This window comes from Panthera uncia (genome assembly GCF_023721935.1).
Source record: "Panthera uncia isolate 11264 chromosome C1 unlocalized genomic scaffold, Puncia_PCG_1.0 HiC_scaffold_3, whole genome shotgun sequence".
NCBI lineage: Eukaryota > Metazoa > Chordata > Mammalia > Carnivora > Felidae > Panthera > Panthera uncia.
The window spans coordinates 61,980,612-62,004,676 of record NW_026057584.1 but is presented as its reverse complement, the minus strand read 5'-3'; the positions used below and the strand labels follow the sequence as shown (position 1 = coordinate 62,004,676).

Here is a 24,065-nt window from a genome sequence, read left to right as displayed (position 1 = left end):
TCATTGCACATAATTACAAACTTTTTTTCTTGTGATGGGAACTTTTGTGATTTATTCTCTTTGTTAACTTTCAAATACACAATACAGTATTATTAACTGTAGTCACTGTGCTGTACATTATATACCCATGACTTATTTTATAACTGAAAGTTGGTACCTTTTGACCACTTGTTACCCATTTTGCTCACTCACCATATCTGACATTTTGCTCACCACTGTCCCTGACAACCACCAATCTGTTCTTTGTTATCTATGAGTTCATTTTTTGTTTACACTTTACAATTTTATTTTATTTTATTTTATTTTAATTTTATTTTGATTTGATTTGTTTTTTATTTAATTAATTTATTTATAAATAAATATGAAATTTATTGTCAAATTGGTTTCCACACAACACCCAGTGCTCATCCCAACAGGTGCCCTTCTGAATACCCATCACCCACCCACCCCTCCCTCCCACCCCCCATCAACCCTCAGTTTGTTCTCAGTTTTTAAGAGTCTTAGTTTTGACTCTCTCCCTCTCTAACCTTTTTTTTTTTTTCCCTTCCTCTCCCCCATGGTCTTCTGTTAAGTTTCTCAGGATCCACATAAGAGTGAAAACATGGTATCTGTCTTTTCTCTGTATGACTTTTTCACTTAGCATAATGCCCTCAAGGTCCATCCTTATTGTCACAAATGGCAGGGTTTCCTTCTTTTTTATGGCAGAATAATAATTCCATTATGTATGTATACATCATCCATTCATCCATTGATGGATACTTATGCTGTTTTCATGTCTTGGTTATTGTAAATAATGCTGCAGTGAATATTGGGTGTGTCTTATTAAAGTTTTTTGAGTTAGTGTTTTTCTTTCCTTTGGATAAATATGCAGAAGTGGAATTCCTGGATCATATGGTGGTTGTATTTTTAACTTTTTGAGGAACCTCCGTACTGTTTAGTATGATGGCTGCCCAGTTTACATTCTCACCAGCAATGTACAAAGGTTCCTTTTTCTCCATATTCTTGTCAACACTTAGTATTTCTTTTTGATATCAATTTTAACAATTGCAAGGTGATAGCTCATTGTGGTTTTGATTTGTATTTCCCTCATGACTAGTGATGTTGAGCACATTTTCAGTACCTGTTGGTCATCTATATGTCTTCTTCAGGAAAATGTCTGCTCAGATCCTCTGCCCACTTTTTAATTGGCTTGTATTTTTCCTATTGAGTTATATGAATTCTGTGTATATTTTGGATATTAACCTCTTCTCAGGTACATGATTCTTCTAATATTTCTGTGACTTCAGTTTTTACATTTAGTTCTCTATTTGGAATTTATCATGATATCTGATATAAAGAATGGATCCAATTTTATTTTTTCCCATATAGCTACCAAATACTGCTTTATGTTCTCTACAATAGTAAATTAAAACAGACCTATCAAAAAAAAAAAAAAAGAAAGAAAGAAAGAAAGAAAAGGAAAGAAAGGTGAGAAAGCACTTTGTTTACTAATGTGGAAAGATCTCCATCAAGATAAAATGTTAAGAGAAAAATCCAGGAGAAGAAAATATGTACATTATACCACCACTTATGTGATCAAGTGGAGCTAAGAAAATTAATTTGTATTTGCTTGTTAAAACAAAACAAACCAGACCCACACATGTCCGGATACTGGATTTATAGCATAGATGGCACTGAGGAACAGTGAGAGAAGCATAGTTTTTAAAATAAATGGTGCTGGGTTAACTGGACATGTATATGAGAAGTAATTAATATTGACCCCTATCTCATACAGAACCTAACACATTTTGCCAGTTGTTTCAGTAATGTCCTAGAAATGCAAATGCAATGAAAAGGAAATTCAAGGTTGTGCTTGTATTTAGGTGTCATATCTCTTTAATTTCCTTTAATCTGAAATTGTTCCTGACTTTTTCTTTGTGTTTCGTAACATTGACATTTTTTTCTAAGAGCTCAAGCCGGTTATTTTGTAGAATCCCTCAATTTATTTTTGTCCAGTAGTTTCTTGTGCTTAGATTCAGGTTATAAACTTTTCACAGAAATACCACAAAAGCAATGTGTTCTTTTTAGTGCATCATATTAGGAGGTATATGCTGTTGACTTTGTTTTGTTATTGATGATAATGACTCTCATTTCTTGGTTAATGTGGCATCTGCCAGGTTTTTCCACTGTAACGTTATTATTTTATCCTTTGTAATTAGTAATTAAAGTTATCTTCTGGAGAGCTACTTAGAGGCTATGAATATATCCTGCTACTTCTCAGAAAAAATTTGTGTGTTTTGTGTGTTTATAGACAGAATTAGCAAGCTATTAGTATTTTGCCTGTTATGGCTAAGGAAAATCATTTTCCTTAATATTAGCTAGTGATTTTCTTTCCTAGCTAGATTTGCATACTCAAGGGTGGAGATGGTGTGCAAGTATTAGAAGGCCTAATTCTCTGAGTCTAAGCATGTTTAGCAAACATAAGGTTTCCTAAGCGTAGTATTGGTGAATTAATAGTTTTAAACAATAGGGCACCTGGGTGGCTCAATTGGTTGAGCGCTGGACTCTTGATTTTGGCTCGGGTCATGATCTCGTGGTTCGTGAGTTCAAGCCCCACATCGGGCTCCATGTTGGCGGTGCGGAGCCTACCTGAGATTCATTCTGTCCCCCTCCCCCTCCCTCTCCCTCTCCTTCTGTCCCTCCCCTGCTTGTGGTTTCTCTCTCTCTCAGAATAAATAAATAAACTTAAAAAATATATATTGTAAAAACTAGACATAGGTACTATGATTTCAATAGAACTATTTGCCAAGAGTGTTCTTATCAAGCCCTAAGATTTAATACCCGTTAGGATAGTAGTAAATGTTGTGAACACTTATCCAGTGATTATTTCATGCTTTCATTTTTATGCTTTGCATATATAATCTCATTTAATCTTCACCATAACTATATACACTAGGTACCATTGTTATCTCAATTTTTACATATGAAGAACGGAGGCTTAGAAAAATTAATTAACATGTTCTTTAGGGGCACAGAACTAGTAAGGAATAGAGGTGGCATTTGAATCCACACCTTTCAGATTCAGGAGTCTAAGTTCTTAACTATTATTCTGTTTCCTTTCTTAGTAAGAAGAAATCTGAGCAATTATTGGAAAATCCCATTGATTTTTCCTCCCTATATTTGTTCTCATTTTTATGGTTCATTAATTCACTAACTTGTAATATTATAGTTGACTATAATATGATATCTGTGTTTCCTATCTATATATTAGATTTTAAAAGATTGAAATATCTTTTTCTATTTTCTCACTTTTAATAAATACTTTACTAAAATAACATTCTATGTCTAATGATATAGGTTTCTCATATAAACTTTTTTCTGTAATCCTCATGAAAGTTATTTCTTTGTTTCTTTTTAATTTCATTGTGTTGATAATGGCTTTGGTTTTAAAAAATGGAAAATCAGGCCTATTAACTCTAACCATCCATTTCTTCTTATCCATAGAGTTAGTAGTATACAGTTTTTATAATCTGTATTTTTTTTTTAATGTTTTATTTTGTGCGCACGTGCTGGTGGGTGAGGGGCAGAGAGAGAATTGCAAGCAGACTTCCTGCTGTCAGTGCAGAGCCCAGTGCTTGTCTCAATGACATGAACTGTGAGATCATGACCTGAGCCAAAGTCAAGAGTCAGACACTTAACCAACTGAGCCACCCAGGCACCTATGATCTGGATTTTAAAGATAATCTAAAAACTTTAAAAAATGGAAGCAATTATGTATTTTTAAATTAAGTATTAAAAGGATAATTACTATAATGATGGTATTAAATCTCACAGTCAAAAGTTTTGGTTCTCTTTTCTACATTAGGGTATATCCATTCATTCATTTGTTCTGATTATTTGCCTGCTGTGTGCCAGGAAAGATCTATTTCTCTGTCCTCAGAATGATTGTTTTTGTCTTTGTAGCCAACAAGCTCCAGGTTATTACTGTTTTTGTAAATTTTTTTCTGATCATAAAAATTGTATTTATTGTACAATGTTTAGAATGTGCAAAAATGGTGAGGGAGAAAATGAAAGAATATAAAATCTTATAACCCACTTACTATATATAGTTTGTTACAATTTAATGAATTTATGAGCTATAAAAATGAGGTCAAATATGAGGGCAGGGAATCAATACTATTTTCTGGGAATTCCTCTAACATTGGTAACATTTTGAGATATTTATTTCCAGTTTCTTTTTTTCTGTATATATATTATGAATTTTTAAGAACTATTTGAATCCTATACCAGTTTTAGAATCTGCTTTTTAAAATTAACACATAACTGGGGTACCTGGGTGGCTCAGTGAGTTAAGCATCTGACTCTTGATTTCAGCTCAGGTCCTCTCACAGACTTGTGAGATTGAGCCCCATGTTGAGCTCTGCACTGACAATGCAGAGCCTGCTTGGGATTCTCTCTCTTCCTCTTTCTCTGCTCCTCCCCTGCTCGCTCTGTCTCTCAAAATAAACAAACATTAAAAAAATAAATAAAATTAACACATAACAACCAAATTCCCACATCATTAAAAATTCCTTAAATGACAGGGGTGCCTGGGTGGCTCAGTTGTTTAAATATCTGACTCTTAGTTTCAGCTCAGGTCATGTGATCTCATGGTTCTTGGGTTCAAGTCCCACATTGGGGCTCTGTGCTGACAGCACAGAGCCTACTTGGGACTGACACACTCTCTCTCTCTGTCTCTCAAAATAAATAAACTTAAAAAAATTCTTTAGATGACATACATTATTCATTCCTATTGTTAATCTTTTAAATTGTTTCTCCTTTTCTACAATATCAGATGGTGTGTTTAGCAGTTCTTGACATGTCAGATATAATCCTAGAACTATAGAATGACATGAAAGTATATAAATATTTTTTAGTTTTAGTCATTTATTTGATAAATATTCACACTGCTTGTCAGGCACTGTGTTACGTAGTACAGCATTGCTTTTTGAAAAGAGTGCCCTTTTATAAGCTTTTGCTGGCAATGTAGGAACATTCCTGTTGCTGTTCATCTTGAGTATGATCACTTTAAAAACATATTTTGGGCTAGTTTGATAGATAAAAAATGGGATCCCAAAGTAATAGAAATTTGTTTAATTTCTGGTAAAATTAGCTTCATATTAATATTAAATATTTCCTGTTTATTAGCTATTTGTGTACATTTTTTATGAATTGTATGTTTAGAACATCTGTCCATTTTTCTGTTGGCATCTTATTTTTTAAAAATTATCTGAGTGATTCTTTATGGCTTAAAAATAGTAAACCTTATTTTTTCATAGGTGTTGAAACCTTTTTCCGAAATACATTTGTCTCTCAATTTTATATTACTTTTCTTGACATATTAAAGTTTTAAAATTTCATGTAGCCAAACCAGTCAGGCCTTATAATTCTTATTTTTTCTGATTGCTTTCATACTTAGAATGCCTCCCAAACTTGTCCATGATGTTTACCTTTATAACCTGTATTATAATGTGTTTCCTGCCTTGGGTTTGCAATACCTACTTACATATTCTTTGTAGAATTTTCTTATGGGATGATTTTTAAAAATATATCATCCATTTGGAATTTATTTTCATCAGTAGTTATGAATGAAGAGTTAATATTTATTTTCAAAGAACTGACTAATTTTTAAAGCAGTTTTACATCCTGTTTATTATATGCTAAATATTTGTATGTTATGGTTCTGATTAGGGACTCTCCACTTTGTTCTGTTGACCCACAAGCCTATGTCTGTGGCAGAAGCATGCTGGTTTACTTTATTGAGAAGATAATGTGTATATCTCTGATCTAGATTAAGATTCTCTCCTTTTTCTCCCCTTTGACCCCCATCCATACTTCCCAATTTTTCTTTACTGTTCTCACCTGTTTATTCTTTCAGATGATCTTTAGAACCATTTTCTAAGCTCTTCCCTTCACTTGTGATTTTGATTAGAATTACTTAAACTTATAAGTGAATCTGGGGAAAATAGCTATCTTTACAGTAGACAGTTTCCTCAACTAGGAACATTCTTTATTTTTTTAAACTTATTTATTTTTTAAGTAATCTCTAAGCCCAACATGAGGCTCGAATATATGATCCTGGGATCAGGAGTTGCACGCTTTACCAATTGATCCAGCCAAGCACCCCAGAACATTCCCCATTTTTTAAATTCATTTTTTGTTTCATTGTAGTTTTCAAACATTTCTTAATTATACATTCTTAATCGTATTTAAAGATTACTAAATTTTTAACAAGAATATATGAATAATTTTAATAGAAGATGTAATCTGGAGGTTTAGACTGATTTTAAATAATATTTGAAGGTCATTGCGATAATAATAAAAAAGCAAATAAGTAATAATAGCAAAAGGGAATTCACCTCTAAATTTGAGAAAGATTGCTTCTGTTACAAAAAAAAAAAAATTGTTGACACATAACGTAATAAAATAAATGAGAATCTAGACTTATGTTAGCCCTTTAAGCTTTTCAGTTGCTTATAATATCCCTATTTTAAGAAACTATATTTAATTTATTCATTTGAGATGTATTTCGTTTCTATACCTAAAAGCTTTGTAATTTGTTAGTCTTTAGGTTGTGACACAGAAGTTCTTAAGTCTCTTTGATTTTTATGCAGTAAAATATATCTTTGTATAGGTATGAGATTGAGCTAGTTTAAATGGATTCACAAAGTTCCTTTTAATTCTAAGTATGAGTATTTTGTCAGCTGTTAGATTTAATGCAGCAGTATAATAATCCAAAATCATTTTTGTTCTAAATAGTTTTTAATGGACCAGTTTCTTACCACTTTCTTTTTTTATCCATAGGTTAGCAAGGATTTTTCAGTGTTATTTTCCTCTTTTCTTTTTGGGAACAGGTTTCATCTTCTTGGCATGTTTTCTTTTGAGTCGTTTGGTTCATTTCACTAAAGTAACTGTGATAAAACCATAGAAATACAAACATGTGTAGGAGTTAAGGGCCCTGATCTTAAGTTTATAATTTACAATGATGTTTCTTCCTTCAGTGCATTTTCTCTCTCTCTTTATGCTCTGAAGTCTTAACTGTCTAGTTTTTGTCTCTTTTGCCACCTGTATGTCCATCCAGCAATCCTTTAATTTTTCATTTTTTAATTTATTCAGCTAGTTTTTTTTTTTTTTAATTTTTTTTTTTTTAACGTTTATTTATTTTTGAGACAGAGAGAGAGCATGAACAGGGGAGGGTCAGAGAGAGAGGGAGACACAGAATCCGAAACAGGCTCCAGGCTCTGAGCTGTCAGCACAGAGCCTGACGCGGGGCTTGAACTCACAGACCGTGAGATCATGACCTGAGCCGAAGTCGGACGCTTAAACGACTGAGCCACCCAGGCGCCCCTCAGCTAGTTTTATTAACTGTTTTAATCCAGCCATCAGGGAAATGATGGTAAACAAGATACAGTTTCTGTGGAATTTTTTTTTCAGCATCTTTAACAGTGTAGAGGATGAATTGGGAGAACGTAAAATTGAGGGAGATTGAATAGTTAGAAGTCAGTGGCCATAGAGATGGCAAAGAAGGAATAAAGATAGTTGTTAGGACTTACTGCCAATTAAATATGGGGTGAGTAAGAGAAGATAGGTTTGGGATATCCCTAAGATCCTACCTTATTTATTCATTATATTTTTATAATTTTACATTGTGCTAAATACATATAAATGTATATAAATATATCCATTGTGCTAAATACTAGAGGATATAATAAATAAGCCACATCAAAACTAAGAACATAGAAGGAAGAACAGATTGGTTATGGCTAGGGGAGATTGAGTGCAGTAGAGTAGAATGTTCATGTGTTCAGTTTTAGGCATGTTCAGGTTTAGCTGCCTGTTGGATATACAAGTGAAGATTGTAAATATTCAGGTAGTGGGTTTAAGAGATTCATAGCTAGAGATACAGACTTGGAAGTCATCAATGTGTAGCTGGTGATTGAAGTCATGGTTTAGGAGGTCTTTCAAAAAGAGTCCTTCATATTAAAAGAGAGTGGGAATTGGAGCCTTGGGAAACAGCACCAGTTCTAGGTTAGTCAGAGGAAGAACTTGTCAAGAAAACTAGAGTAATCAGAGAGTTAGAAGAGAATCTGCGAGAGTGTTTCAAAAAGGCCAAGAAAATTTTCCAGATAAAAGTGTTCAACTGTATGCAAAGTCAAGGGTCAGTATGATAAAGTTGAAAAACGTTCACTAGATTTTGTAATTAAGAGATCATTGTTGGCCATGTGGAAAACCATTTTCGTGGGGATTTGAATACTAGGTGAACAAATGGTGCCTCCCTCCCTGTTTTTTTAAAAAGTACTTTGGGCTTGTTAAAAAAGATTGGAGAGACAAATAGGATTCATAGCATTAATGGAAGGTTAGCTTTAGAGAGGGAGGCAAGTAAGTTAAAGGGTTATTTGTAGAGAATGGAGACACTGAAAGAGCTGTCTTCTTCCTCTGGAAGTTATAAGCTTCACAGCAGCAGGCATTGGTTTACTTGCCAGTGCTTCCAGTGCCTGACATATAATAAGTGGTCAGTAAGTATTTATTGAATGATGGAGCCTAATAAAAGAGTCGAGCAATTTTTGTTCATCCCAAATCTAGTCTGAAGTATAGCTTCAGAATTTATTGAATTCTTTAGAAACTTAAGATTTGCTTTTGTTTTCTGAATTAAAAATTAAACCTAAGATCAAAAAATGTATCCTTCTATAGGAGTTTTAAAAATTCTTAACAGATCTAGAATGAGATCTGCTTTAGAATATATTCTGTTCCTCATAGTACCACACATTGCTGAGGTTTCCTACTTTGTCTTTTATAGTTTAAGTTCTGCCTATTATCTTTTTTTTTTTGAAAGTGTTAAAGAATTTTTTGAATTTTGTTAGTCATAAAATTGAAACAACTTTTTAATAAAAAAATATTAACCATGCCTCTTCAATGTAACTTGTTTGCGAATTGTACCTGTTCTTTTTAATAATATGAACATTTACTTTTTAGTGTGAAGTTTGTGTCAGCAAGTGTCCTATATGCCACCACATTTATAGTGAAACTAATCCTCTAAATTTCCAATTAATCCTTCATTTTATTTCTGTAATCTAAGAGATCAGAAAGACTCATAATCAAGTTAATGTATCCAATTGTTTGCTTAAATAAGATCTAATAAATTTTGTATATAATTTTTTCATATTAGGCAGAATCAAGGGAATAGATAGATTTAAAAGATTATACTTTTAGGCAAAAAACATGGCCCCTAACCTTTTCTTTTGAGATTTCTCAATTGTTTATGAAAGTTTAATTTCTGTTCCTTAGACATATATGTGAAATATAAAATGAATTAGAAAAGGTATGCAATATTGTCTAAAGTAATTATGCATTTTTTTAGGCAGGGAAATGAAGAACAACAGCCTGAGGTTCCAATTCTTTATCATGATGTTACATCCCTTTTGCTCATCCAGATCTTAATGATGCCACAACCCTTACGCAAAGGTATGTCTTTATAATTCCGATTCTTAAATTATATAGTATATATAATATTCTAAAAATAGTGGGGACAAATATTCAGTCTGCTGGAAATGTTTTGAGGTAAATGACTGTACTATTTTTTTATTAGTAGTAAATAGTTCATATGTCTAAAAGAAGATGACAATGAAATGAAGGTTGTTGTTGGATGTGTTCTTTGGAAAAGTGTTCATGTCTTTTGCCCACTTTTTAAAAGTTTTTATTTAAATTCTAGCTCGTTAATATACTGAGTAATATTAGTTTCAGGCATACAATATAGTATCTCAGCACTAACATACATCACCCAGTGTTCAACACATGTATACTCCTTAATCCCTGTCACCTGTTTAACTCATCCACCTACCCACCTCCCTTCTAGTAACCATGAATTTGCTCTCTATAATTAGGAGTCTGTTTCTTGGTTTGTCTCTCTCTCTTTTTTCCTATTTGCTCATTTGTTTTGTTTCTTAGATTACACATATGAATGAAATGTGGTATTTGTGTTTCTCTGGCTGACTTATTTTACTTAGCATAATACTCTCTAGCTCCATTGATGTCATTGCAAATGGCAAGATTTCATTCTTTTTTATTAATTCTTTCAAAGAACCAGCTCTTAGTTTTGTTAGTCTGTTCTACTGGGTTGTTGTTTTTTTTTTTTTTAATGCTTATTTATTTTTGAGATAGAGAACACAGGCAGGGGAGGGGCAGAGAGAGGAGGACAGAGGATCTGAAGCAAAGCAAGCTGTGTGCTGACAGCACTGAGCCCAATGTGGGGGGGGGTTCAAACCCACAAACTGTGAGATCATGACCTGAGCTGGAGTTGGCTGCCCAACCGACTGAGCCACCCAGGAGCCCCTGTTCTACTGTTTTGTTGTTGTTGTTGTTTCTATATAATTTATTTCTGCTCTAATATTTATTTTAATTTCCCTTTTTTCTGCTGGCTTTAGGCTTTATTTGCTGTTTCTTTTGTAGATCCTTTAGGTGTAAGGTTAGGTTGTGTGTCTGAGACTTTTCTTGCTTCTTGAGGTAGGCCTTTATTGCTATATACTTCCCTCTTCTGCAATCAGAAGGTTTTAGACTGTCATGTTTTCATTTTCATTTGCTTCCTTCTGTTTCTTTATTTCTTCTTTAATTTCCTGGTTAACGCATTCATTCTTTAGTAGGATGTTCTTTAACCTCCATGTATTTGTGGCCTTTCCAAATTTTTTCTTGTGGTTGACTTCACGTTTCATAGTGTTGTGCTCTGAAAATATGCATGATATGATCTCAGTCTTTTTGTACTTGTTGAGGGCTGATTTGTGACCCAGTATGTGATCTATTCTGGAGAATGTTCCATGTGTACTTGAGAAGAAGAATGTGTATTCCGCTGCTTTAGGATGAAATATTCTAATTATATCTGTTAAGTCCATCTGGTCCAGTGTGTCATTCAAAGCCATCGTTCCCTTGTTGATTTTCTGCTTAGATGATCTGTCCATTGCTGTAAGTGGGGTGTTAAATTCCCCTATTATTATTGTATTATCATCAATGAGTTTTTTTATGTTTGTGTTTAATTGATTTATATTTTTGGGTGCTCTCAGGTTGGGGGCATAAATATTTACAATTGTTAGATCTTCTTGTTGGATAGAGCCTCTTTATTATGATATAGTGCCCTTCTTCATATCTCGTTACAGTCTTTGTTTTAAAATGTAGTTTGTCTGATATAAGTACAGCTACTCCAGCTTTCTTTTGATGTCCATTAGCATGCTAAATGGTTCTTCATTCTCTCACTTTCAATCTGTAGGTGTCTTTAGGTCTCAAATGAGTTTCTTGTAGGCAGCATATAAATGGGTCTTGTTTTTTATCCATTCTGATACCCTATATCTTTTGATTGGAGCGTTTATATTCAGAGTGATATTGATAGGTATGAATGTACTGCTGTTGTATTACCTGCAAAATCAGTGTTTCTGGAGTTTTTCTTTGTTCTTTTCTAGTCATTGTTGCTTTTGATCTTTCTTTCCCACTCAAAGAGTCCCCTTTAATATTTCTTGCAGGGCTGGTTTAGTGATTATGAACTCCTTTAGTTTTTGTTTGTCTGGGAAACTCTTTATCTCTCCTTCTGTTTTGAATGACAGCCTTGCTGGATAAAGTATTCTTGGCTGTGTATTTTTCCTATTCAGCACTTTGAGTATATCATGCCACTGCCTGCTGGCCTGCCAAGTTTCTAAGGAGAGACCTGCTGCTAACCTTGTCTTCCCTTGTAGGTTAGGAATTTCTTTTCCCTTGCAGCCTTCAGGATTCTCCCCTTATCTGTATTTTCCAAATTTTACTATGATATGTCTTTATGTTGGCCTGGTTTTTGTTGATTTTGATGGGAGTTCTCTGTGCCTCCTGCATTTGGATGTCTTTTCTTCCCCAGATTAGGGAAGTTTTCAACTATAATTTGCTCAAATAAACTTTCTCCTTTTCCCCTCTCTTCTTCTTCTGGGATTCCTATTATAGGAATGTTATTAACCTTTATGGAGTTGCTGAGTTCCCTAAGTCTATATTCATGATCCAATATCTTTCTTTCTTTCTTCTTTTTGGCTTCATTATTTTTCATAATTTTATCTTCTGTACCACTTATTCATTCCTCTGCTTCTTCCATCTTTGTGGTCATTACAACCAGTTGGTTTTGCATCTCAGTTATAACATTTTTTATTTGGGCCTGACTAGTTTTTAGGTCTTTTATCTCTACAGTAAAGGACTTCCTGGTATCTCCTATACTTTTTTTCTAGCCCAGTTAGTATCCTTATAATTGTTGTTTTAAATTCTGGTTCAGACATATTACTTATATCTGTTTTGATTAAATCCCTGGCCATGGCATCTTCCTGTTCTTTCTTTTGGGATGAATACCTTCATCTTGGCATTTTGTCTAGGTCTCTGTCCTCTGTGTGTGAGGAAAGTCTGTTATATTTCCTGCTCCTGAGAGTAGTGGCTATATTAGGAAGAGGTCATATACTGTCCAGGACCTCATGCTTCAGGAAATGTTCCTGGTGTATGCACTCTGCTATTGTGTATTGGCTGTTCTTTCGCTGTGGTCAGTCCTCTGCAGAGTTTCTCCTTGCCTGCAGTGAGGAGTGTTTGGATTTTGTCCATTGTGTGGTGAATTTTAACTAGGTGTGTTTTGGTATGCTTGTTAAAGGAGGCTAAATCCTGTTTCCTCTAGAGCTAAAGCTTTGGAACACTCTGTGGTCAATAGTCTCGGTGTGTGCACAAGGTTTGTGCTGGTCTTCTGGGGGGAGGCCCACTGCTGCTCTGAGTTTAAGCACAATTGGCCTAGTTTAAAAAAAGAAAGAAAGAAAAGCACTTGCAGAATGCAGGGGGACATGGCTTGGTTTAAGTCACTCAAGCCTCCACTGTGACCACTATTCTGCTTACTGGTCTGTCTGTGCTGATAGGCAGGGGTAAAAATGTCATCAGCCAGCTGTCTAGTCCCCCAAGAAGGGAGTTCAGGAAGCCCTCACAGAAGAGCATATGATCTCCCCTTGTGTGTGTCCCAGGCTTCTCTCAGGTCCCTGCTTTCATGCTGTGTGTGTTTGAGCCATCTGCCCACCTGGTGGCACAGTGTTCCTGCATCTCAGGTGTGCAGGCTGTGTTTCAAAACTCCAAATCTTAGGGACCTGATGCAGAATGGCCCGTGCTGATCCTCTGGGGGAGGGGTCTCACTGCGCTGTGACTAGTGGTGGTTTGTCCCACGAGGGCAATTGCAGGAACATGCAGAGACTTAGAGTTTATGGTAAAGCACTGCAAAAAGCTGGCATCCAGGTTAGCTGTCCTCAGCAGGTACCTCTGTTCCTATGCTAATGAAAAGGACAGTTCAGTGGTACCCCCTGGCTCTTTTGTCCCCGGAGAGGCAGTGCTACTTCTCTCAAATGCACTCAAGAAGACAAACTGTCTCTCCCAGTGCGACCCAGGGGATCTTCAGGCCACACTGTCTGCTCCTGGACCTCCAGACTTCTAAAACTTTAGACTTTGAGCTCCACTGCTTGTAAAAACATGGAATAATCACTCCCTTTCATTTTCCCTGTGTGGTTTTGGGGAAGGGTTTTTTCTTGTTCTGTGCTCTGTGCCCTGTGTGCGTTCTTTCTCTCCTCTCTGATCAGGGCTTCCTCCCCTCAGCAGCACCATCAATTTTTTTCTTCCCCAAATCATGAATCCACACCTCCTACCTTCCACGATGTGGCCTTTTCTCCCTCTAGTTGTGCAGTTTGTTTTCTCAGTCCTCAGATCAATTTCTGGGGCACACGTAATGATTTGATATTTATTTAGCTGTGTTGAGAGGGACAAGGAAGCATAGGGTCCCCCTACTCCTCTGCCATCTTAACTCCTCCTTTCAAGGCCTTTTAATTTGTGATTTAAGAGTTCAAAAGTAGGGGCGCCTGGGTGGCGCAGTCGGTTAAGCGTCCGACTTCAGCCAGGTCACGATCTCACAGTCTGTGAGTTCGAGCCCCGCGTCAGGCTCTGGGCTGATGGCTCGGAGCCTGGAGCCTGTTTCCGATTCTGTGTCTCCCTCTCTCTCTGACCCTCCCCCGTTCATGCTCTGCCTCTCTCTGTCCCAAAAATAAATTAAAAAAAAAAAAAAAAAAAAAGAGTTCAAAAGTAGGAATCCATGAATCTCCTAAAATGATATAGGAAATTTTTATATGTACATGTGCATTTTTTCTCTGAGAAGCTCCATAGCCCTTAACAAGGTTTTCAAAAGGATCTTCACCCCTAAAAATTAGTTAGCTATAAATTCTCCTGAGGACTCCTGGTTATATGCAGTAATAAGGAATAATAATAAGGAAGTTGCTTTTGTGCAGTTGGAGAATCAGAAGTAGATTATAGTGGGATGAGAAATGACAGGGCAATGAGGAAACAGCAGAGAGAACTATCAAGAACGAATGTGGGGAGAGAGCAGAAGGTATGTGTGGATATATCAAAGGAGCTATTTTTTGTTTGTTTTTAAGGTAGGAGAGTTTTGAGCATGTTTAAATTTTTGCCATTTCTCCATTAATAACTGCCAGTGGTACTTTTACCTTAAGTGTTACTCTCTCCTGGAAGCCTTTCTCTTAAATATGTGTTTTTCCCTTTCCCATAATATCTTGTCTATAGTTCTGTTTTGACAGTTGTCTCAGGAAAATAATGGCAGATTTTCTTTAAATCCCCTGCTCTATAAACTATCAGTTCCTCTATGATTTGCATCATTTTACCTGTATCCCTAGTACCTACCTGCTACATAATATGCCCAGTAAATGTTTGTGGACTGGATATGTTAAATATCCAGTTGTCTTATTTTCTGGTAAATTGCTTATTTTCTATTTTGAAATTCAAGAAAGCTATTGCTTTGGTTTGAATCTTTATGTCTTATATTATGGTCTTTTCTATATAATGTTCTTTGAGAATGTTTGCAGTTTAGTAGACCCAAACCACAATTGCCCTGAAGTATACCCAAGGGAGCAGCTTTAACTACCTTATTAGTTGTTAGATGGACTCGGGATCTTTTCTCGGTGCTCTGTTGATTAATGCAAAGAAAGTCTTACTAAACTATTTGGGTTCTTCACTCATCAAAGAGAAAATAGAGTTGAGCGTATCACACAAAACACATCTCAAGTTGATTTTTGTTGTAGACTAGACTTTTTGAAGAGAGAACATGTGTACTTAGAAGCTCAGATCATGAAAGAGAAGATTGAGAAGATTTGATGTTTATATGGATATGTGCAAAGTGCTTTACTGAAGTAGTGCAATAGTATATTTCTTTATAAAAGTTTTTCATGGTAATTTTAAGAAAACAATAAAATGTCTGATACAGTCTTTAGATTGTGTCCTGTTTACTTGTATGATTTTCCCCCAAGAGTTTTATTACTTTACATATATTATACTTTGTCCTAAAAGAAGTTGGAGTATTTTGTGTTACCTTAACTCTAAAACACTTTATGGGAAAGGAATTTCTGCAGGCATCTGAATCCTGTTTGTTTTAATTATCTCACCTGCACTAAGCATGGTACCTGTAGGCAAGCCAGTATCACCCCAGAAGACTGTCGGTTCCTTGGATTACTCTTATAACACCCAGCAAAAATGCCGTTACATAAAGAGGGTACTCACTAAATATTTAATTATCTTATTTTTGAAAATTTCTCATTGTGTGTTTATACATTACCCACAGGAGAGAATCTGGTTGAATCAGATTTTATTGGTATCATTAAAGAGTCACGCTGCTGTCTCAGTTATGTCAATACCCTTTGAACTATTTATTCCTTTTTTAGGATTTTTATCTTGCTGAAAATAAGTCAGAAATAAGGCAAAGATTTACACATGTTATCTATTTAAAATGTCTTCATTTCATGAGTTATGATGTTTACAACTTTTTAAAATGATGATTTAAATATAAATAATGAAACTGATGACTTCATGTTCTCAAATAGTCTAATGATGTGGATGTTGCACCTGTCTAGGAGGTCAGAAACTTCAGTTCTCAGACGTTTAGAATAGGAAGTAAGGAATATAATTTTCATTTTTGATTCTAAGGAAAAATTCACTTTTTAAAGAGCTATAGGCTAACATTTCTATCATACCAAACTCTGTATCTCATGAAATCAGTTTTTTTAATTATTAAGCAGCCTTCCCAGCACCATGATCCCCCACCCTTGTTTCCTGTCATGTAGTAGCTCTATAATACTTAAAATCTGTGCCATCATGGGGCGCCCGGGTGGCTCAGTCGGTTTAGCGTCCGACTTCAGCTCAGGTCATGGTCTCACAGTCTGTGAGTTCGAGCCCCGTGTCAGGCTCTGTGCTGACAGCTCAGAGCCTGGAGCTTGCTTCAGATTCTGTGTCTCCCTCTCTGCCCCTTCCCTGCTCATGTTCTGTCTCTCTCTGTCTCAAAAATAATTAAAAACACTAAGGAAAAAATTTTAAAAAAATCTGTGCCATCATTCATGGTCTGTTTGCTTCTAAATGCATTTCAAGTTAAGTATTGGTCTTCCTTTGTTCACATTCAGGTGGTTTGATGGTGGGCTTTTGGTTTTGGTTGTTTTAAAAAAAATTTTTTTTTAACGTTTATTTATTTTTGAGACAGAGAGAGACAGAGCATGAACGGGGGAGGGTCACAGAGAGAGGGAGACACAGAATCTGAAACAGGCTCCAGGCTCTGAGCTGTAGGCACAGAGCCCGACGTGGGGCTCGAACTCACGGACCGCAAGATCGTGACCTGAGCTGAAGTCAGACGCTTAACCAACCAAGCCACCCAGGTGCCCCGGTTTTGGTTGTTTTAAAAGCACATTGACTGAGAGTAGATATCCAGTTTCCCTCTCCTTTTAAAATGTTGATAATTGGTTTGAAGGGCTTTGTTCTCTGTTGCAGCCTTAGAAGATAACAACCTGGGAACCTAATGTACATGTTATATGAGTGATTCCTTGTTTTCTTCCAAGTCCCTGAGAAACATTGACTTCACGTGGCAATCATTTAGTAAATATTTGTTACATATGTTAGTGAATGTGAGAACTTAAGCAAAAGCTTAAGCTTAAACTGCCATTTGAAATACTTGAAAAATGATGATCACCAAGGCAGATAAAATGACTACAACTAGGAATTAGTACATTGCTACAAGGAAAAGCTATGATTACTCTTATACTGGCTCTTATTTCCTTAAAATATATGACTTTTTTTTTTTTTTTTGAGTGTTTATTTTGAGAGAGAGAGAGCACGGGCACATGCACACACAGGGGAAGGGCAGTGAGAGGGAGAGAGAGAATCCCAAACAGGCTCTGTGCTGACAGCCCTGATGCAGGGCTCCATCTCATGAACTGTGAGATCATAACCTGAATTGAAATTAAGAGTTGGACACTTAAGCAACTGAACCACCAAGGCCTCCTACTTCTTTTTAAACAAACAAAAAATTTGTGTAGTTTACGATGGGAGTAGTCATATATGAGTGATATTTCTGAGCAATATTAAATGACTTCCTCATTTTGTTGTGATTAGTAGACAAATTCTATTAATTTTCATCATTCTATTGAAACATTCAATTAAGTCATGAAATAGTCTTTCCTTGACTTTGATGATACCATCCTCTTCTGGTTCTCTTCCTATCTCTTTTTCACTCGTTTTCATGGCTTCTTTTTATTCACCTCCTCTTTTCACCATTTTTGGAGTTGTCTCTTAGTTCCTGTCCCTTTCTCAATTTTGTCTTCTTTCCCATAGCGTCAGTTCACCTGTTCTCTGATGATTCCCAAATCTCTAGCTGCAGTCGACAATTCCTTGGTGAATTCCTTAACTCATTTTCTACTCATCAAGACTTACTCTTTTCCTCTATTTCAGTCGTTCCATTTTAGTCAGTGCTGCTACTGTCTACTCTTTGTTATACAATGAAAGACACCATCATTCTCTACCTCCAAAAGGCTACCAAGTCCTATCATTTTTGTCATCTAAATACTTCTCTAATTTAACTCATTCTCTCCATCATCATCATTCTTCTGTAGTTCAGGTCATCGAATTTCTCAGGTATGGTACTTTTGCTGTTAATAGGTTGTCTTGCCTCTAGTCTTGGCTTGTTTCAATCCCTTTCTTCTAAAGAAGCAGCAGTGAACATTTTAAAATGCAAATCTGATATTATCATTCTCATGCTTAAAGTGTTTCAGTGGCTTATTACCCAGTCTGTATGCCTGTAGATATCAAACAAGTAACAAATACTAATATATTGGGGCAGCTGGGTAGCTCAGTTGGTTGAGCATCCGACTCTTGATTTTGGCTTAGGTCATGATCGCAGGGAACTGGGATCCAGCCCTGCATTGGGTTCCGCACTGAGTGTGGAACCTGCTTAAGATGTCTCCCTCTCTCCCTCTGCCCCTCTCCCAGCTCGTACTCTCTCTCTAAAAATAAAAAAATGAATAAATAAACCAGATATTTACTGATTGCCATTGCTAATCACTGTTTTAAGCATTTAGGTATAAACCTTATTTCACTTAATCTCTTTAGGGTAGATGAGATTATTGTCTCCATTAAATAGAATAGGAAATAAAGCAAGTGTATATTACTAACCTGCTTGAGATCTGAAGAGTCAGAATTTAAATTTAGACAATTTGGCTTCATAGCCTAAATTCATTCTTAACAATAATGTTATATACTGACTACTTGTGAAACAGTCTTTGGTTTGATGTAATTGGGAGTAGGAGACTGATAAGCTAGAGAATGAATGCTTGGCCAAAGAGGACAGTTACTACTCAGTTCCAAATCATTGTTGGCATGTAAAAATGTGGCCCCAGTGTTGTCAGATCTTCCTGTTTTTTTAAGAGTAAGGAGAATTCTTGACTTGTATAAGAAATATCCTATTTTTAAATGTCAGTAACTAAAAACTAAATAGGATAGAGGCAAACCAAACCTCTCTGTAGACCACAGATAGCCTGTAGTTCATAACCTTTCATCTTCAGCAATAAAGATTGCTTTCCTAGCCTCATCTATCAAAAATCACTACTTGTATTCTAGTTACACTGGACAGTTTACAGTTCTTGTAAACCTTAGGCTTTTTCTGTGCCCTCAAAAAATGGCTTCATCTATCTGGAATCCCCCTTTCTTTACCTTTCCCTTCCCCCTTGCCTTCTTTATTATGGCTTATTTCTCTTCATCATTCAAGACTTAACTTTCCTCACTGAAATAGAAAGCTTTATTATTTTTTTTTCTATGCCTTGCCCTTGAATTAGGTTAGTTCCTCCTCTTATTTTCTCCCAGTATACCATGTGTATGCATGTAGCTCTCTGTTTCTCTCTTCCTCTCTCTCTCTCTAGATTGTAAGTTCTTATTGTCTTTATCCTGGCATATGTTCAGCACCTAGGTGTTAGGACATTTAGAAATCCATTTAGAGCTAGTTTATAAGCACAAAGGAAGAGCACTAATGTACTCACATAACCAAACTGTAGGAGTTAAGGGTAGTCTCGGGAATGACCAGAACCAGAACTTTGGATGCTGGCATCTTAGGTTTCTTGTCTTAATGGATCTGCTTTATTCAGTGTTACTTTAGACAGTCTGCCATAGACTAGGAACATGACCTGTGACACTTCTAGACTCACATTTTTATACCTTCCATTTACCTCCAGTTAGAAAAATCCCACAGCTGGCTCAGCTATAAGTTCCCACCCCGAGTCATCAACATGAGTAAGAGACAAGGCTCGCACGTGTATGCACTCACACGTACTCATTTTAAAATCAGGAAAGATTTTCCTTAGGAAGTGACTTTAAGGTGTCACCTAAGAGTTAGCCAGGCTTTGAGGAAGGAAAGAGTGTTTCAGCTTGTACAGAGACTCAGTAGAAGGATGCTAGATATTTCTTTTAAAAAGATCAGTTTGGGTGCCTGGGTGGCTCAGTCACTTGAGTGTCCAACTCTTGTTTTCAACTCAGATCATGATCTTCTGGTTTGTAGGATCAGGCCCAGTGTCGGGCTATGTGCTGACAGAGCAGAGCCTGCCCTCTCCCTCTCTCTCTGACCCTCCCCTGCTTGGTCTCTCTGTCTCTCTCTCTCTCAAAATAAATACATACATTTAAAAAAAATTAAAAAGATGAGTCTGGCTGTAAAAAATAAAAATAAAAAAGATTGCAGGGGACTAAGAGGTGATGCACATAAACCACTGTGCAAGAAAGACTTAACATAGAAGACCTGTTAACTTTTGAAAGGCCTGCTTACAAGGTTGGCACTTAACTGGCATCTGGGAACTTTGATTTTGGAAGGGTCTCTACCACCCCCACCGTCCACAGAACTGATGGGAGTGGGTCACTATGCCTAAACTGTACAAACAGTGGTTTATGCCAAACACACCTGCTTTCCTCCTGGGAGTCTAAAAACCTAGTTTGTGCTAGGCAAAGGGTGCCTGTGTGAACTTCCCCCAGTAAAAACCTTGGGCACTCAATTTCTTAACAGGCTCTCCTGGTGTCTATATCTCACAGTCTGTTATAACTTATTGCTGGAGGAGTTAAGCATGCCCTGTGCTAGAATACTGGTAAAGAACTCTGGATTTCATCTGGACTACACCCAATGTGCCTTTTGTCTTTGCTGATTTTACTTTATAGCTCTTGCTATAATGAATCATAGGACTGTATGTTGAGTCTTGTGAGCCTTCCTGTGAATCATCAAGCCTGGAAGTGGTCTTGGGGCACCCTGAACACAGCTACTTAGGGCTGGAATTTTGGGCATAGGCAAGAAAGGATGGAAGCCTGGTCTAGGATTTTAGAATTGACTCGAGATATTTTTAAAGTAGAATTGACAGGACTTGGTGATTTTTTTTCATGTGGGGAGAATGAAATAGGAAAGTATCAAGGATATCTACAAGTTTCTGACCCCAGCAACTGACTAAATGGTAGTATCCATTTATTAGGGGAACTGCATAATATAATAGAAGGAATACTGAATCTGCAGTAAAATCATCTATATGGATTCAAGTTCAGACCTGGATGTTTATTAGCTTTGTTATCAGCGGCACATCATTTTGAAACTCAGATGTCCAACTGAGACTTACGAGGATCGAATGAGACATTTGAGGAAATTTTCTAAGTTATTAGCTGTATGTAAATATTACTTGTAATTTTTAAGCTACCATTTATTAAGTACCTAATATGTGCCAGAAGCTACCAGGCATTTTATGTATTGTTAATATTGTTTTTGCATTGTTATAGTTGTAAATTGAGTTTTAAAACTCAATTAGAGTGGCTAAAATACTGGGATTTCTTTTCTTTTTTTTTTTTAACTTTAGAAGTTTTGTATTATATATAATATGATACGATATGATATTCCTTATAAGGTTTATATAATATTAGAAGTGGATGAAGTGTTGGTTTAACACTGTTCTCAGACATCATTGTTAAGTACATAATGATCAGGAAGGGGATTTGCCAACATTACACAGCTTGAGTGGCATTAGCACTCTGTTCGTCTAAAACAGAGCACACTTTACGCTGTGCTAAATGCCTCTCATTTACATATTCTGTGGATGAATAAAGGAATTTTGTTTTCATAATTTCAGATCAGGTGGGTAGCAAATATAATATCACCTTATAATTTCATTTTATTAGGTGAAGTGTTGAACAAAAACCAATTACATGTTCAAGGAAAGATGTATTTGTGAGATGATCTTGAGTACAAAATGTCTAGATTCCAAAGAAATAATGATCCTCTCTTTCTCTTCTAGACCACTTCACCTGCATTGTGAAGGTGCTTTTCACCCTACTATACACACAAGCTCTTGTGGCACTTTCAGTTAAATGCAATGAGGAAGATAGGTTAGCCTGGAAACACACGGGAGCTCTCAAAAAGGTTGGTGTCTTGTCTGAATTTGTCATTTATAGTTTGGTGAACTCATTTAAGTTGGAGATATGAATGAATGAGATTAGATGTTTGAAAGGCAAAATGAGTTATTAATAGTATTTCCACTGGAAATGGAGCACCTTCAGGTTAAACAAAGTTAAAAATGTTTCCTTGGATGGTGAAGTCTTCTTCATCTATCTCTAAACCTTGGCCTTTTCCTCTTCTTATTTGGGCAGTTTTGTTTTGCTTTTGCTTGTAAGCCTTAAACTTAGAGAAGTTATGAAAATTGTACCAACGCAGTGAGTAAGTAATAAAATGTCTGCAGACTTACCTATTTTACTTATTTGTCATCTTTTCTTCTCCTTGCTCCTATTTGCAGTCAGTCCAAAGATGGCTTTTGATGTGTCACCTATAAATTTAAAAATCTTAACCTTTTCTTAATTATGCTTCTTTAAATACTAATTTTTCTATCTTAAAAAAATGTGTAAGTTCTTACACATTTAAAGTTCTCAAGTTAAAATTACATAAACAATTTTGAAAAATTGTCCAAGTTTAGTTAAATGTAAGTGTTTTCAGTGACTTGAGAACAAATGTGATACTATAGAACCGAAGAACTGACTGAGTGGTTTGGCTTAGAGGTAGGTAAAATAAGAAAACTACTTCAGGGTGTATTTGGGGAAGTTGGTAGGAAAAAATAGTAAGTGTAGTGTTAACTGAACCTCTTGATTGGTTTATAGACTCTTCAATAGGTTCAAACCTCTTTGAAAGGTTCCAATTATCTACTTAAATCATGGGGCGCCTGGGTGGCTCAATAGGTTAAGTGTCCAGCTCTCAATTTTGGCTCAGATCATGATCTCACAGTTCGTGAGTTCCAGCCCCACATTGGGCTCTGCACTGACAGCCTGGAGCCTGCTTGGGATTCTCTCTCTCTCTCTCTCTCTCTCTCTCTCTCTCTGCCTCTCCCCCACTTGTGCTCTTTCTCCCTCTCTCAAAATAAACATTAAAAAAAAATCACATCTACTTATGTCAAAGGAAAGAAAATCCATGATAAATACATGAAATGTATTCAATGTAATCTTTACTTTTATCACTAGTTTACTCCCAAACCATGATTTGGTGTAAAAAAAAAAAAAAAAAAATTAATATAGTATCACCACCAAGCTCATAATGTCTTAATTAGGGATATTGGTTGGACACTGAACCTGAATACTAGGCTGAGCTCCTGCCACTAAATAGAGCTATTATTTTTTTGGTCAAGACCTAAACTTCCCGAATTTTAGTTTTCTCAAAGGTAATTGAGAGATTTGGGCTATATAATTTATAAGAGCTCCTTTATTTCTAAAATTCTCTTATTCTAAATTCTCAAAATGGATATATCTTTTCCCTTAGTGATTTTTCTTCCTTGTTCCTAGTTTGTTCTTGGATAATTTTGCCTTCTGCAATTTTCTTTCTTTTTTTTTTTTTTTTTTAATATTCTTACAATTTCTCTGCACTGTAATCTGATATTTGGATTGTTAGTATTCAAATAAGGTATATTAGGTTTCTGTGCTGTTTCATTGTTTACATATGTTTTCTTTAGTAAGCTGTCTAATCATGAAACAGTACACATTTGAAACATTTTCTGATATAATTTGGGTCTAAATCTATTCATCTGATTGTTTACTAAAATGAGACCTAATGACAGAAAATCAGGCAATTGTAAATCTATGATAGAACTTAGGTAACTGTTCTATCAATTTTCTTTCTCAATTTAATAATTGTTAGCTATGTAAAAAAACAGTTAATGAAACATTTAATGTAAGGCATATTCTTATCAGAACATAAATTTAGAAGTTTATAGCCATATAAATTGCTTTTAGCAAATAAAAACAATATGATGTTCTCTTGGTTAGTTTGCCACATGTCACTAGCTTTTTCTGTAATAGATCTAAATATTTAGGTACACAGCAGCTGGTAAATAATAGAAACAATATTACAAGGAATGAAATACATCATTGTGATTTTCAACTATTCTGCATCATTCATTCATTTCCTTCTTCCTTTCCTTCTTCCTTCTCTCACCCCCACTTCTTTACTTATTTCCTTTCTTCGTTGAGTCTCATGTATTCATTCTATCCCTATATTTTTTCTTATCCTCAGGTATTGATAATTCCAATGAAAACAGATTTTTGCCAGCTGTAATCTGGCCTAGGGCAATAAAAATATAGGTACTATGTATGTATTTTTAAAGGGATATTAGAGTTAATTTGATAATAAGGTTTAGTTGTGCTGGAATAATCATTATTATAGT

At 35.7% G+C, this 24,065-nt stretch overlaps 1 protein-coding gene across 3 annotated transcripts in view; it reads left to right on the top strand.

Annotated features, from left to right (window-relative positions):
• The window catches only part of UBR3 (ubiquitin protein ligase E3 component n-recognin 3), a 246,149-nt gene that overhangs the window by 183,111 nt on the left and 38,973 nt on the right, over nt 1-24,065 (top strand). For all 3 annotated transcript variants that reach the window (XM_049616028.1, XM_049616027.1, XM_049616026.1), the window contains 2 exons: nt 9,377-9,480; nt 21,660-21,784. In XM_049616028.1, the coding sequence (XP_049471985.1) occupies nt 9,377-9,480; nt 21,660-21,784 (229 nt within the window). The remainder of the gene's footprint in view (nt 1-9,376; nt 9,481-21,659; nt 21,785-24,065) is intronic.